The sequence below is a fragment of the Candoia aspera genome, chromosome 1 (assembly GCF_035149785.1).
Source record: "Candoia aspera isolate rCanAsp1 chromosome 1, rCanAsp1.hap2, whole genome shotgun sequence".
Taxonomy (NCBI): Eukaryota; Metazoa; Chordata; class Lepidosauria; order Squamata; family Boidae; genus Candoia; species Candoia aspera.
Window position 1 is genome coordinate 323881765 of NC_086153.1, and position 16457 is coordinate 323898221.

The window sequence follows — 16457 nt, forward strand, 5'->3', positions numbered from 1 at the left end:
GAATAGATTCTTGTTATAAAGAGAGGGTGATGTCATGGGGAATGCATAACAGAGACATTCATGCCTGCTTGGTGCTATACGGAAACGTGGGTGGAGGATGTAGAGAAGGAGGCAATTAACTGTTTAATTGCCCTCAAGTTGCCTGTCCTAAGGGGCAAGGAGCCAACTTGTTGGCCAATCTACACATCATGATCCTTGAATTTACCATCATGTAGCTATGTGCACCCAGGCAAATATATTTGGATAATCATAATTTGCATTCCTCAGTAGAGATTGGGTACTTTTTAAAATTTGTGTCCTACCTTTACTCCAAGAGCTCACAACAAAATATAAACAGTACATCATCCAATTTTATCTTCACAACAACCCTGTGAAGTAAGTTGGGCTGGAAGATCATAACTGACCCAATTTCTGTGATTGGGGTGAATTTAAACCTTGATCTTCTCAGTCCTAGTCCAGTATTCTAACCACCATGTCATACTGACTCTGCTATGTTGCCTCTGGCAGGGATCTCTAAAGCCCAAATAGAGCACTAGGCTTTTCCTCTCTTGGCAAATGATTTGACTGTTGCATCAGACCTAGAACTGTGCAGAGATCACCTTCCTCGGGGTATGGAGTCCTAAGATATGATGAATGTTTGATTTTCTTTCTTCTACTCCAGCCAAAGAAAAGGTTGGTTGGTTGGTTGGTTGGTTCATGTCAGAAGCATCACAAAGAAAAGTTGATGGCAGTGGTATTTTATTATCCTCACTTGACAACAGCTTGGATTGAACACAATCTACTGGTTTACAACTTGGTCTTATGAAGCATATGTTTTCACATGAAAGGTCCCAGATCCCATGATTAGTGTCATTATGAATCCTCTTTAGCAGATGTTTGTCAGAAACCTTGGAGAGCTTGCTATCAGTTGAAGCAGATAGAAGTGGGCTAGGTCAAAGGACTCAAAGGGTTGGAAAGCACTTTGGAGTTCTGAGAGCATGCTGTGGGCATTCCTATACGATAGCTGCCATTCAACTATGGAGCACTGATCTATCAGAACCTACCACTTCTTCTGCCCGTAAGTCTTTTTTTTTCTGGCTAGATGGGCACACTTCCAAATAAAGCACTGGGCTGCAACCATATATTACTTAAATTTTGTAAAGAAAAGAACAAGTTTGTGGGGCCCATTTAAATTATTTTTTTCAACGTAAAAGGCCAAATGGAGTTGGGAGCCTGGTAGGCACTAAGGGAGTTGTTGGTGGACAGATTAGCATCTCCCTTGCAGATCCAAAACCTAGGCAGACCAGTGACTCATTATAAGGCACTTCTTAATTTGTGATTAATTTTTATTATTGTTTAGTTAAATTTTAAAGATTTTATTATTTAATACATTGATTGTCTCGTTTCTCTCCTTGTCCACATATTCATAAACATCCTCACCAGAAATTTCTCACTGTCTCGCTTCTTAGCATATATGAATGTAGGAAAATAGCAACATGAGATTATTTGATTCAGTGCATGTGGCATAAATTCTTACTTTCATGTTCTCCTTGAAGGGTCAGTTACATTTCAAGCAGATCTTGCTGTCTTTTGGACGCTACAACCAAGCAAATGGGTTTTGAAGTTCTGTACCATAATTTTGGATGGTGCAAAATTTGGGTGGGGAAGATGCAATTTCACCAAATTCTTTGATAGGGAGATGCAAAAGAAAACCCTTGGAGTGTTCTCTCTGGGGACATTTAGAATGTTACCAAACAAAACAACGTTGTTAGTGTGTACCGTGAATAAAGAATGTGATGTGCTGAGAAAGTGAGAAGAATTGACAACCAAGCCCACTGTTCCTTCCACAAGGTGAAAATACTATTAATGCTAAAATGATTTCATAATTTCCCGTCCTCTTTTTTAGGTAGCAGAAAAAGGAAGGAGTAATTTCACTGAATATTTTGCAGAAGAGTTTTGGGAGGGAAAGTCTAAAATGCAACTTTTAGAAACTATCCTACAAATGAACAGAAGAAAGTCAGGACTTTTCGCTGTTATTCCGAGATGTATGATATGGAATAATACATTAAGTTCCTGGAAGGCAGATTCTGGTTTAATATTAGGAAAACTTCGTAACAGTAAGAATAGTTTAACGGTTACTGGGAGAAGTGATGTATTTAAGAGCCAACTGGCCAACTCATCTTGGAATCTTTCTGGGAGGACTTGTGCTAAGATGATAATTCAGTGGTAGCAAACGAGCTATTGGGTGCAGAAGATAACAGGCTCAATCTCTCTTGTCTCTGTGAAAAATAAGGAGGTGCTGGAAAGGTGTCTCCTGGTTGTTGCAGACCAGCCTTGTGCCCTGCAGATACGTTGCCTGTGCTGACCTGGGTATGCTGAGAGTTGTGGCTCCAATATATTTGGAGGATGACAGTCAGAGAAAATGGGTCTATCCAGCCTATTATTGTTTATGGCAAAAGGCCTATCAGCATAAGGCAGTTTCATGCATCAACTGCTTGCGATGAAACCTTCCTTCAAATATTGTATAATGGAAACATGGTTTGATAGCTTTTCTAGTAGATGAACTGAGCTCTTTTCAAGTTCTGCCAACTCCCAAGATAACTGTCAGTGTAAAGTTGCCAGGTAAGAAGAAGATAACCTCTCAACAGTGTTGATTCACTGTTTCCGTTTTAAGCCACCTCCCCAGGAGTGTTTTAATATCTCCTCTGCTTTGCTTTGTTTTTGAATGACGTGGATGTCTGCTAGCACATGCAGTGCTGGAGGACAGGTCTATTGGTCTTGAAGGCTCACTGTTGCCTCTGGGCTAGGGGCTGCACGCTTCCAAATATCACTTTCAGGGGAACAGTGGTGGATGATGTGCATATTTTCATCTCCTGCTTTCAGGAGAATGAAAATATATCCATCCCAGAAGTTGGCCGCTGTAAGAAACAAAATGCTGAATTAAGGCAAGCTTAAGCCTGATTCAACAGGGTTGTTTTTATATTCTTCACCCCTTGGTTATTCTGAAATAGAGCAATCTTTTAATGCCTTAAAATGTCCCAGGAAATGCATAAGTGCCATTTTCATTGCCTCCAAGATGTTTGGAGAGGGGAAGGCTGCAATCAATGTGCAAAGGAGGCTGTCTCCTGGCTATGCTAATGATTGTTGTGGTTTTTCTCAGCTGCTGTGTATTTTAATGTTTGTATGTGTTTCTGTCTCTTACTTTTTTAACACTGTCCACCACCCAGAGTCATATAAATTGACTAAATGAATAAATAGTTGAAGAGCTAGGTGCCTGGGAATATGAACCCATACCCTAATATTTAATATGTATTCCTCTTCTTGACAGGTGTTGGCCAAGAGAGGGAAGGATTACATCCTGAAACACATCCCCATCATGCACAAAGACCAATGTGCTCTGACTGCCTCTGAAGCCCATCTCAAGTACATCAAGGAGGCTGTTCGGCTGGATGATGTAGCTGTCCATTATTATAGATTGTACAAGGTATGGAGTGAGGTTGAAGCAAGTGTATCTTTGGGTGAAGTGACTACTGTTGAGCAGCTTCTAACCGTTTTATGGGATGATGCCTCCTAGTCATAATTTTTGAAAATTTCCCTATCATAAGATTCTTTCACATCATAAAAATAAAATGAAAAATAAAATAAAAAAATTCTTTGGAGGTAGGCTTAGAGACACATTTTAAATTGTAAGTCAAGTTTTATAGTCCCTTTTTTAAAATGGTGATAAAGGGGTGTGATAAATTCTAAAGCTGTGGGCATTGTGCTGTCTGGCAGCTGAGATTCTGGAGGATGCTACCTGGATTGGCGCTATCTTTGCTGGGTGCAGTCATGATCTTTCAGTAGCTGCTTTGCAAGCAAATGTTCGAAATGTTTCTCGAAATGACAAGGGGAGTATGGATTATTCAGTGAGTTGAGCAATGCACATAGCTCAGAGGAGAGATGGGTTAACAGTAGGAACAGACCAGAATTAATTTCCCCTCTTGCATTTAAGAAGATGTGCTACCCAGTTCCTGATCCAGAGAGTGATACGTTGCTTTGCTGAACAGTTTTCAAATAATTGAGATGAACAAACCTTGCACTGCCCAATAGCAGCATGAGTTCCACTATGCAGGAACTGTGGAAAGTCATTGGGATGAAATCTGTAGGGCCTGCCTTTTGCAAATTCAAGTGCTCCACTATGGATGTCTTACTTGTGCACATTCCAAATATTACAGCCAGGACTGGAGACAGTCTCAGATTGTTTATAATACGTTGGAGTGGATTTTTCTAGATACTGAATTAGGCTGTACAATCTTTTAAAAATCCAGAGCTACCCCATTTAGAGCAATACATTCATTGCTCAGTTGTCATTCACTGAATTATTGTTGCCCCAAGAAGCTATTTAGTTGTTTGCACAGCAAAGTTGATCCTACTTGAAGATGTTGTAAGATTTTTATAGGCCTCCTGCCTTTATATTCTTTTATGAACTCTTAGTGCATACATTCAGTGTTACCAGCTGACCATCTTAGTTGCTGTATTTAGATATGTTCAAATACAGTTGTAATCATTAAACGGAGCTTCTGTCTGCAAAGGAGTGTACTTCCAAATACCAGTTGTTTGTAGGCAATAAGCAGGAGATGCTGCCCTATGTGTGAGTTTCCCAGAAACATCTAGCTATTCTGTTGGAAAACAAGATCAGCTAAGCCTTCCCTCCAAATATTCCTCCAAAGCAAAACAAAGGTAAGAAAACCCCCAGGCTGAAAATGCTGATCTCACCTACTCCAAAATAATTTTGGAAGTGCCAAAGGGATGATGCTCGAAGAGAATGAATGTAGTCCATGGGCTATGCACCTGCATCTCCATCCTGGTCTTCCTGGGGATTTGAGAGCCGCGGTCCAACCCAACTATTGTGGTGCTAAAAAGCTCAAATTCTTCTTTCATTGGGTCTTCATATAGGAATGCTTCTTTTCTCAGTCAGTCAGTGTAAATGTGTACAACTCATGTTGTCCTTGAGCCAAATGTTATGTGGGGAAATAATGCAAGTGTATTTTCTCTCTTGTAGGACAAGAAGGAAATTGAGGCTTCCCTCTCCCTTGGGCTTACCACAAGAGGGATCCAAATATTCCAGGTACATGTTTCCATAACTGACTTATTGGTACACGGGCCATTTGGTTGCCTGTCCAGACATGATTGAGGCCATTCCTTTTTCAGTATTCTGGCAGAAGCACACAAGGTGTGGTCCCATGGTCTTATGTAATTCCTCAAAGCCTTGGGTGTGGGCTCAGAAACCTCCAAAACTACTTTTTTTTTAATCTGAAAGGAGAAAAGTATTAAGTGCCTGACTCAAGAACAATGATCTTGAGTTTAATCTTAAAATGAAATGAAATTATTTTTTTGGTCCTGCCCTCTGTACCATACTTTCCATGCACATTTGAAGCTCAGGTGTGGCCCTTCATCTCGAAAATGTTGCATGTTCTTGCTGTTGAGCTGAATCATTTTTTGCAACAAGGTAGGGGAACAGGAGGATGTTTCTAAGCCTAATTTTTGCAAGGCAGGCACTTGAAAAGTGCTCCAGAGTGCTACCTTCATGGTGTCACAAGATTCTCCTGCTCAGTACAAAGATTTTTGTTAAAAATGCTGTTCTTTGAACCTAATTCTGCAGAGCTCATTATCTGAGTGAATAAAACATTTTGAGTAAACACTCACAAATTTCATTGTTGAAATTCCATAGTCTCATATGCAGACCTAACCTAAAGCATGAACCAGTATGATGATGTGGTTAAGATGGTGGATTAGAAGACTCAAATCCACCCCCATTTATGGAAGCTCACTGGATGATTTTGAGCCTAGTCCCTCTCTCTTAGCCCAGCTTACCTGAAATGCTGGGAATGGTTGTTTTAGGGAAAAAATGGAAGAGGGTATTTATGCCATCTTTCATTCTAAGAAGGAAGAAATAATATGAATGAATGAATGAATGAATGAATGAATGAATGAATGAATGAATGAATGATGCTTTCTGCATTATTTTATACCCTGTTGGTAACTGAATGGCCAAAAGTCCCAGATACTGCTCAGCTAGTTGAATGGCTTAAGGAGAACTTTCTGGAAGTTCCAGGTTTGGACTTTAATGGAACTAAATAAAGGTATTAAAGAACACAGCTGAGAAATGGATCCACCTGAGGAACAGGAATTGATGCTGACTCAGTGAGGATAATAGATAACTTGTAATTCATGATGTAATTTCAAAATACTGCTTACAAAAATATTTATTTGCTAAATGGAGAGGAAGTTGAAGAGAGGACGGAATAGCAAAGAGAAAGAAAGATGAGTAGGTTCTTCCCGCTTTGGGTCCCAGCAACACCCTCACCAGCAATACAGTCTCATTAGATTATTCTTAGGGTAATGCAGCCCTTAACAGAAAAAAAAAAGTTATCTGCCCAATCTAATCAGTCAGCCAAAAGCATGAAACAGAACCTCATATGCAAAGTGACAAGCACCACATCAAGCGAATCATTCAAAAAGCTTCATGCATCAGCTTAGTGTCCAGTGTTTCTTTTCAACTTATGAGATGAAAAATAATGGCTGAATTCAGTGAGCAGTACATATAACTTCAGTTTGAAAGCCATACACTTTCTAAGATAACTGGACCACAATCAAGTTATCTTTTTTTTCTTCTGTTTCAGAATGTAAACAGTGAAAGACAACTGCTGTATGACTTCCCTTGGACAAATGTAGGAAAACTTGTTTTTGTGGTGAGTAGGAAAATCTCAAAGTTGGACCCTCTATATTGAAGGTATTTTGATACCATATATCAGGGTTTCTCAACCAGTGTTCCGTGGAACCTTAGGGTTCCTCAAGAGGTCACTAGGGGTTCCCTGAGAAATCACAATTTATTTAAAATATTATTTTGAATTTGGGCAATTTCATATTAAAGAGGCAAGTTTCATTATTTTTAATTTAGGAACACTGTTAATGCATATATACAGGCCTACGCTTGAAACAAATATAATAATTTTGTAACTTCCAGCCTATATTTGAGCCTGAATGTACAGGGGCTCCCCGAGGCCTGAAAAATATTTCAAGGGTCCCTCCAGGGCCAAAAAGTTGAGAAAGGCTGCCATATACACTATGATATGACAAACACTGTAAGGTAGAGACAACCAAAGAGAGAACTTTAAAAATCCCTACAAAGCCAAGCTAAATGGAAGCCTCTATGTGTTGGTGGACTTCTGCATATGTCTCTTGTTTTTGCAGGGCAAGAGGTTTGAGATTCTGCCTGATGGCCTGCCATCTGCTCGCAAGCTCACCTACTACACCGGCTGCCCTCTGCGATCTCGGCACCTCCTGCAGCTCCTGAGCAATAGCCACCGCCTCTACATGAACCTGCAGCCTGTCTTGCGGCAGATCAGGAAGCTGGAGGAGAATGAAGGTAGCAGTCCCACCTATGCCAATTTGAGACAATACATGCATTTCTGACTTCATGATAGCACCCAGTGTATATGAAGCCACAGATATGCACCATCATTCTGAGCCCATAATTCAGATGCCAGGTTAAGTATGGGTGTTACATTCTTTCATGTATGATTCTTCCAGAGAAAAAACAATACCGTGAGTCCTACATCAGCGATGCTCTAGACCTTGATATGGATCAATTGGAGAAGCGCTCCCGGGCCAGTGGAAGTAGTTCAGGCAGTGTGAAGCACAAGCGTCTCTCCCGCCACTCAACTGCTAGCCATAGCAGCTCCCATACCTCTGGGATTGAGACCGATCCAAAGCCCAGGGAACGGGTGGCTGAGGAGGAATTCATGGTGGCTGCTGTCCATCGCCAGCTGAGAGCTTGCAGCTCTATGACCAGTCATGGAAGTTCTCACACCTCTGGAGTAGAAAGCAGTGAGAAGGAACGCCTGGAGGAGGACTCCTCCCAGGAGGATGGTAATTATCCGTATTTAGTCCATCCTTGACAATCTTGACCCAGTAATATAGAGTTTGGTGTGTTGGTTGGTTTGTTTCATGAATTGGGATTCAGGTTCCAGAACATGATGCTACAGGGATTCTGGGTATTGGTCCAACAGGGAACCAGGCTGGGAAGGCCAATATGCACCAGGGTTTTTTCGAATGGTGTTCCTCAAAACCCTAGGGATGCATGAGAAGTTGATGGGGTTCATTTAGACACAGCCAATTTTTATCACTAGAGCTTTGCCTCTTGATTCAGCTTCCTGGAATTTTTAGTTAACAATTTCTGCTGCCTGAAAAAGTTTGAAAACTCCTAATAAAGACAATGCTCAAGTAGAAGGATCTATCCCCTGACTCTGCATCCTTCTTCTGCTTTGGTTTCTACCTCATTATCTCTTTAACTACTATATTTCCTATTTCCCCTTTTATTAAAAATATCCAAAGCTATATTCTCAAGAATAAAAAGCAGGACATAGAAGATGACCAAAGCATACAGGCGTTCTCCCGATGGGTGTCAGGCTTTTTTTTTTTTCTTTTTATTGAAACTTGGCTGCCAGAAGGAAGTGATCGTGAGTGACAAAATGGCCTGTGGAGGGCTATTAATCCTTTCCACGTGGATTTCATCCTGTCCTACAGTTGGTGGGACAAACAGCCTACAAGGAAAAGGGGTGCACATCATCTTCCTCTGTTATTTCTCTGCATTAGATTGCTGCCTCCCACAGCTGCTTTTCATGGGGGTTGGGGGGAGGCACCCTGTGTCTTGTACTCTCCCTTTGTATTTTTTGGGGCTCAAACATTACAAAAAAGTGGTGTTGTATTGTCTGGATTTCCCCAGAATCATCGATAGCTATTGTGCAGATGAGATGATGTTTTGTTGAAACCGCAGTCTTGTCAATGTAGCTGTTCCAGATCCTCCTCTCACCTGACATTTATCCTCTCTTTGTTTCAGAAATAGAAATGCTGGTTGATGATCCTCGAGATCTAGAGCCAACAAGCGAAACATCTCTGGATGATGTCAACCCTGATGTCTGCATTTACATCACAGAGGACATGCTGATGGCCAGAAAGTTTAACGGACATTCAGGTAATACACCTGATATTCTTTTTATTACTATTATAAAGTTTCAAAGAAATGCCCATATATACACTACAAACAACATAATGATTTAATGGTCAGTAAAGAAGTAACCATTTCAAGTTAGCAATTTCAAGGGGAGTAGCTATATCAGTCTTAACTTTAACATCTTGTATTTAATATACCAAATTGTGCCATAGCAGGATGAATTCTGACCACCTTTGCTCAAATAATTTTCAGGGATCTGTTAGGACAGCCTTCCCCAGCCAGGATCCTCCAAAAGTGGTGGGCTTCGTCTTTCATAATCCCCAGTTAGCATGAATCATGATGGGTGAGCTTTATAGAAATTGAAGTTCTGCAGATATGGAGAGTACCTAGTTAAGGAAGGTTGTATTTATTCCATTGACTCATGGCTGCTATACTTCAAATTCCATAAAGACTAGCTAAAAGATAGCAGGGTCATACGATTTTACAATGCAGTACAGTGCAAAAGGTGAACTTCAAATGTACCGTATTCTGAGCAATACTTACAGTACCATGAAAACTGAGTGATTATTGAATCATGAAAACATCTCACTTCTTTTTGTTTTATTTTCTTGTCACCTAACTCAGGATTAGTTGTCAAAGACGTGAATTCGTCTACTTCCAGCTCCTCAGAGACAGTGGTGAAACTTCGTGGCCAGAGCATTGATTCATTGCCACAGGTTTGTGAATTGTGATGGGAGAACCAAATCTTGCAGACTGATTGGGTGGATGATTATGACATAAGGTAACATTCTAATGGTAGCTAATCATAGCAGGAATGGAGGCAAAACCACTGTTTTTGGAATGATAGAAAAATCCTTTCCATGTTTTTTCATTTATCTGTTGCATTTCAAGCATCTCACATTACTTAATGATGTCTTCTGCCTTTCTCCATTTGCAATGCTATGACTGCAGGCAGAAAGAGGAGAAGTGAAACAAATACACTGGATTATTCCTTGACAAGGCACCTTATCAGGCACTTTAAGCCTTGGGATAATCCAAAAGTAACAGTGAAGATTCTGTTTGGCTGAGTTTACACAACATGCCAGACTAGGCTAAAATGTAACTCAGTAGCAGGTAGATCAGTGTCTTATGGTAATACAATCTTTATCCTGGTGTGTTGTGTGAAGGACTATCACACAAAATATGATTTGTTTGTTGAAACCAACATGTGATGTGAATACAGCCATTGTGTTTTGTTAACCCAAGTTTACAATTTAATGCATTGTTTGAACCCAGCCTATGTGTTTTTTTCAAATTCCTGTTCTCCTTAGAGAAGAGGCTAAATGTGGGAAGAGATCATTCTTCTCCAAGTCAAGTTCAAAGCATCAACAAAAAAACCCCTCAGGATATTTTGATCAATAGCAAATTGTATTTAAAGAACATACTAGCCAGAGATAACCGGTGTTGTTCGACACAGCTTGAGGGTTTCAGAATGAGAAAGGGCAAATTAAACCTTTACTTATTTTCTACAGACCATCTGCCATAAGCCAAGGACCTCCACTGATCGCCACAGCTTGAGTCTGGATGACATTCGGCTCTACCAAAAAGACTTCTTGCGCCTGGCGAGCCTGTGTCAAGAGACAGCACAGAGTTACACATTTGGGTGTGGCCATGGATTGGCTGAAGAGGGCCTGTATTGTAATGGCTGTTTAGCTCAACAGTGCATCAACATCCAAAACACTTTCCCTGTCAAAAGAGCCAGCAAATACTTTTCTTTGGATCTTGCCCATGAAGACGTTCCAGAATTTGTTGTCTGATGGGTGCTCAACGAAACTCTAATGAAAAACTCAGCCAAGCGTTTCCATTTCCAAAACCCCTTTCTGATGTGCCATACAGGAATTTTCCCCTCAACGTTTTTCCCAGGATGCTAAAAAAATCAAGGCCTTGTAAACTGTTGCACTTTTATAAATGCTTGTCCTACACGTAGGCTCTTCAGCACCAATGCTTGCCATGAGGCAGAATTTGATTTGGATATAAATCAGTTGGATCTAGAAGACATGGTCTCTTCTTCTGAAAGTGGCCAATTTGGAGTACCTCTTGTCTCACAAGGAGGATGCACAATGTTTACTTTAAGTATAAATATATCTCTTTATCTGTATTTTTTTATTTGCCTCATGGAAGCTCTAAGTCTTCTGTGCTATGCATACCGTAGATTTTTCCGTCACCTTTGCAGTCCAGTTCTTCCCCCTGTGAGAATATCAGTTTATTTCTTCTCTGCTCCCCCATTTGTTGTGCCCTGTCAAGCCAAAGAAATGCACCCTCCAAAGTGGGTGACATCAAGACAAAGCTGTAAGCAATAACTAACCCAAAGGACATCTGTGTAGAAAAGTTGCTCAGAGGGTGAAAGCAACTTGAGATGCAATTAATCCATCTTGTGATCTTCCCCCTCACAAAAAAAAAGTATGTGAGTTTGATCCAAATGGAACCTCTGTGCTGTTTTGTAAAGTTTACAACAACAAAAAAAACCAAAACAAGTAAACAAAAAAATCCCAAAATAGATGTTAGGTGGTTTGGGAAACCTTCTGGAAGCTTTGTTGTTTCAAAAGGGGGGAAACCCTTAAGAATAAATGAGGATGTAGCAATAGGATTTGCTGACCAAAGTACCTTAAGTTCAGAGAGAGAGCGGGAGAGAGAGCGTATGCACGTGTGAGAGAGAATATAAAAATATGCACATTGCGGAAAAGAGTATATGTTTAATGTATTTTTGAAAATATAAAACCCATTTGATGTTTTATTTTGGTTTTGATTTCAATGCTTTTTTAAAAAAAAAATGCTTCCTTTCTTTCAAACTGCATGTATAGACAATCGTGTAAATGCAAATTTCACACATGGTTAAGAAATGCCTTTTTTTTTTTTGCTATGGAGCGTAATAAGGGGGAAGAGTTGTTTCTGTGTTGCAACATGGCTTCCCCACCCCGATAATGTAGTTCTTTTTTTCTTTTTTTTAACTAAAACAGTTTGCTTCCATGTATCGTGAGATGTTCCTCTCTCCTTTATGGAAAGGGGGGAGATTTCTATCCTGTTCCAGTATAAGATCAATGAACAAGTGTGACTTTCAAAAGGAATGCTCTGATTTTATGTCTGTCATAGGTTGTGACAAAAGCTCTATCAGCTGCCATGCTCCAATCACTGAAGAACAAAGCAACATGAGATCTTTTTTAGGGGGGCCCACTGCAAGACGGCCAACCCTTCCATTGTCCAAGCACACTGATGTGGAGGGAAGGAGTGAGTACCAATAGAACAGAGATAGAAGAAAATGCTGTCCAGTAAGATTTCCCTGCAACACTGTGGCTGGGCTTGCAACACAATGCCTAGCAACTGTACAACTTGCTAAACTTGGTTAGTTTTAACCTTGATTGTTATGGTGACTTGGTATACTTCACAGCCCAGTCCCTTGCTTAGTTTATAATTGCTTTGTGCAAACCCAGGAATAGGTTGATTCAGTTACCAGTTCAGAGTGATGTATGAATCCAGCCCCCCTGTACTCTTAGCAAAAAAGAATCCAGTGTAGCATTTTATAACTTAAAAATGGATTGTGAATACTTGCCCATTTTTAGTAGATTAGAAGAAATCTTTACATATTGCTGCTTCGCTGTGGGCTTCCGGGTGCCAGACTGTCAGAAACACGTATCTCAATAACCAACACATCCTCTTCACCTTCTTCCCCAAGACGGTTGAGGATTTCAATCTCCGCCAGGAGTTTCGAGGTCCATCTTTGCCTCCTTACCTCTCTACCATTGTGCTTTAGGGACCCTTCACCCATTGGTCAAGTGCGTAAGACTTGCACTTAATGGATTATAATATATGCATACAACAAATGCTTGTTTTATTGTCTGTCTATGTACATGTAATTATTTACAGTCTCCTGTGAAGTGAAATATGCAAATATGAGCTGCAATAGGCCACCTAGGTGGCAACAGCTAATCAGCCTTGATTGTAGCTAGATAAGATGGGACCTGGTTTGTGTTTGAATAGGAGCCCAGCAGAAATTCCAAGGCTATAGACTAGACCGGGAAGGTGTAAAAATGTCCCTGAAAAAAACGGTGACAGACCACTTCCATATTGTTCCCAAGAAATGAACATAGATGCTTCTATGTCATCACCAAGACTGGAGATCAACCCAAGGGAGGTTTTATCTTTGGGACCTGGAATTGGCTATGTCTTCCTATACCAGTGTTTCTCAACCTTATAAGATGTGTAGACTTCAACTCCCAGAATTCCCTAGCCAGCATGTTGGCTGGGGAATTCTGGGAGTTGAAGTCCACACATCTTAAATTTGCCAAGATTGAGAAACGCTGTCCTATATTGTCAACATGCAATAGCAAGAGCATATGCTGGGGTCTGACTTTTTCTACTAGACCATAGTACAGTTCTCTGAAAGACCCTGATGCTTGTCCGTGTTCTAGATGGCTAACTTTTGTGAGCAATGGTCCCAGAGCATCTGGAAGCTTTACATGACTCATAGATGGTTTCTCCTCCTGGCATAGTCACACCACTTTCAGGAGGAGGACTTCCTGTACCAGAGGATAGCAGCCATGAACTTGTTTGTGGTTGGAAAGGGGCAGATTTGTCCCTTACCAGAAATTGTTCTGGTGGTACAATAATTTTCAGCCACTATATGGGGTAAAGCATTTACAAACAAAACAAAAAGATTCAAAGCACATTGCCTTTTACAAAAAAAAAATATTTTTGTGAGATTTTGTATTCATAGCCATAGTATTGCCGTATTTTGATACATGGTATTTTTCTAACTAAAAACACACACACCCCAACACACACATATAAATATACATACTTCTTTGTACATGCGTGTATGCACATGTGCTCACACATACACACACACACACACATGGAAAAGGATATTTTTATTTTTAAAAAGTCAATGAAGTGTTCCATTTGGGGGTGTCAAAATCAGATAATTGGTATTCTGTTGGGCCAGTAAAGATGATATAAATCAGCTGTCAGGATGATGATAAAGTGTAGCCTGCATATTTGGAGGGCATCCAGTAGAGGACAGTGGTATTTTTACATCTTTGATGAACTTGTTCCTGCTTCCTTTGGATACAAATAGCAATGCCAATGACTGATATTTTTCTCTTCATAAATTTCAGTTGGTTGACACAGCTTAGTGGTTGCCTACCTTCAGTGAGGCATAGTGCCATGGGTCTTTATTTTGATAAGCTTTTTCCCTGTATCTGATAGGTCATGTTGGGCTTGGTGGATGATGCAAGCTAGAAGTAATGTGATATTGCCATGTGCTGTATTGTCCTTTCTGCTTGCTAAGCTGATTACATCATCTGGAGCACTGACAGGAGTGACTCATCCATATCTGTGGAAAGAAGGCTGTTCTTGAGAAATATTTATTGGAAAGAATGATACCCATTTTCATAGTCTAAATTCTTCCAGCTGCCTGGCATGAATTCAGATGGGTTCTCTTCTTTCAAAATACCACATAGGTATATGCATAAGGATTGATCAGTTTCCCAAGTTTACCCAATCTTTTGTTTCGTACACAGCAGTAAGGTGTGACACACCAGATAACCTAAGAAAAACTTCCAACTGTCCCAGCCCAAATGAATGGAGCTAATTCTTGAATTGCTATCTAGAAGTTCATATGTTCTTGTTTACCACCCCCAAATTAGCTATTGTTAATACCAGTTAATATCAGTCTAAAGTTGTGTGATCCACAAATCTACTTGCATTGTGAAATAACAGGCTGAAATCAAAGACCCATGTATAAAGATAAATGAGGCTGGCCAGGTAGGAGAACATAGTACTAAATAAAACCATGTTCCTTGGGTTGTCTTAAATGTGTGCCATATACTACCTACCTGAGTCTTGAGTTTGCTTCAACAACACATTCCCCTTTTTTGTCTCGTGCTTGTAGCTGATTTTAAAGATGCTCTCATCCAAAAGCCCAATGTGTTGCGCAAAAGCCAGGCCCATATTGTCATTGCTTTATGTGGGGAGGGGGGGGCTCCCCAATATCTGTCCTGTGTGATGAAAGAGATTTTGTAGAATGAGGCTGTTTCTTGCATGGATTCAAGAACAGTGTCACACAGTACACTATGTTATGTTGAAATAAGGCTTTTTCAGTCTTAAAAGCAACAGAGATGGGGATGGCTCCCCAAATCATCAAAGTAAATTCAATAGTTTATGGCACAAGGAAGGAGTAATTGAAATACTATAATGAGAGTATCAGCTAGGCCCCCTAAGAGCACTCGTGGAAAGCGATCACGTGAATCCACGTTGTTTGAGAAATATACCAGTGAGTTTTCCTCGCAATCATCCTGACCTAATTCATAAAAGTGCCAAGAAATATGCTGTATTTGGTGGGTTCCACAATACACATGGGCTTACTTTTCCATGGTTGGTTGACAGACACTTTTGAGAGGCTGCCTCATTTAGAGGCTGAATTTAAACAAGAAAAATTCAGCCATGAGAAAAGAATTGGTAAATTAGTAATTCAATGTTTTGCCCATCTCTGCTTCTAAAATATAACCTTGGCAGCATCTCTAGTTATGTCAACTGGATGACAAGAGGGAGAGCAAATATGGCGATCAAGAAATATACATAGGCAACAGAAAAGAATCCTTTCCATCTTATTTCCCCATGACAACTCTTCAGGTGCTTTTTTTCCCCTTCTCCATAAGAGGTTGCTTCCATTCATTCACACTTTTATAAAGGACTCCAATTTTCCTTGATCTAGTCATCCTCCAGATGTATGGATTAATGCTCAGAATTCCTCAATAGGCATGGCTGGCTGAGAAATTTTGGAGTTGAAGTCTACACATCTGAAAGATGTCCAGGTTAGGGAAGGTTGAAGTAACCCCGCCTAATAGTTGTTGATTCCAATTTGGGTTCAATATCAGGGTAGCCCATGTGTGAACATGTTTGTGGGCAAGTGAGAGTGAGATTGCCATCTTGAAAAGGGGTATGCACCACTTCATTGATGGTGTGCTGTGGCTTACAGCCAGGGAAGCTAGCAATTGTTCTTGATCAGTACGTATGTCACACAAGGAACTATTGCCAGGTGTGGTTTAAGCAAAAGATTCAAAGAAGCCTTTAACGTTGCAGATGTTATCCAACAGGGCTGTATGATACAAGATTGTATTTTTATATATAAAAATAGATACTTTTGCATTTCTGGGAATTCTTTAGCGGGTCTGGGGTGTCTCTGGCTTCCAATCACTGTTGCTGCTGGTTCACTTTCTGGCAACAACTGTTCCACAGCACAAGTGAATGACTTACTCCTTTCTATGAAAGGCCTTTCCTCTTGGATGGTGGAATGCACGCAATTGAGCAAGCTCTAAGGAATGTAGCCAATGTATTTTGTTATGCAGAAAGTTTGTGGTGCGCCTTTTGTGGTACAGTTCTAAGAAATGACAATAAAAGTCAGTTTACATTGCTCTAGCTCTCCTGGTCTTCATTTGAACAGAATTAC

At 40.3% G+C, this 16457-nt stretch overlaps 1 protein-coding gene across 1 annotated transcript in view; it reads left to right on the forward strand.

Annotated features, from left to right (window-relative positions):
• Window positions 1-11747, forward strand: part of FRMD6 (FERM domain containing 6) — a 52873-nt gene extending 41126 nt beyond the window's left edge. The window contains exons 7-14 of the mRNA XM_063290527.1: window positions 3308-3463; window positions 5021-5086; window positions 6642-6710; window positions 7213-7387; window positions 7552-7890; window positions 8861-8995; window positions 9599-9690; window positions 10486-11747. Coding sequence (XP_063146597.1) covers window positions 3308-3463; window positions 5021-5086; window positions 6642-6710; window positions 7213-7387; window positions 7552-7890; window positions 8861-8995; window positions 9599-9690; window positions 10486-10770 — 1317 coding nt within the window. The 3' untranslated portion in view covers window positions 10771-11747. The remainder of the gene's footprint in view (window positions 1-3307; window positions 3464-5020; window positions 5087-6641; window positions 6711-7212; window positions 7388-7551; window positions 7891-8860; window positions 8996-9598; window positions 9691-10485) is intronic.
• Window positions 11748-16457: the final 4710 nt, after the last annotated feature.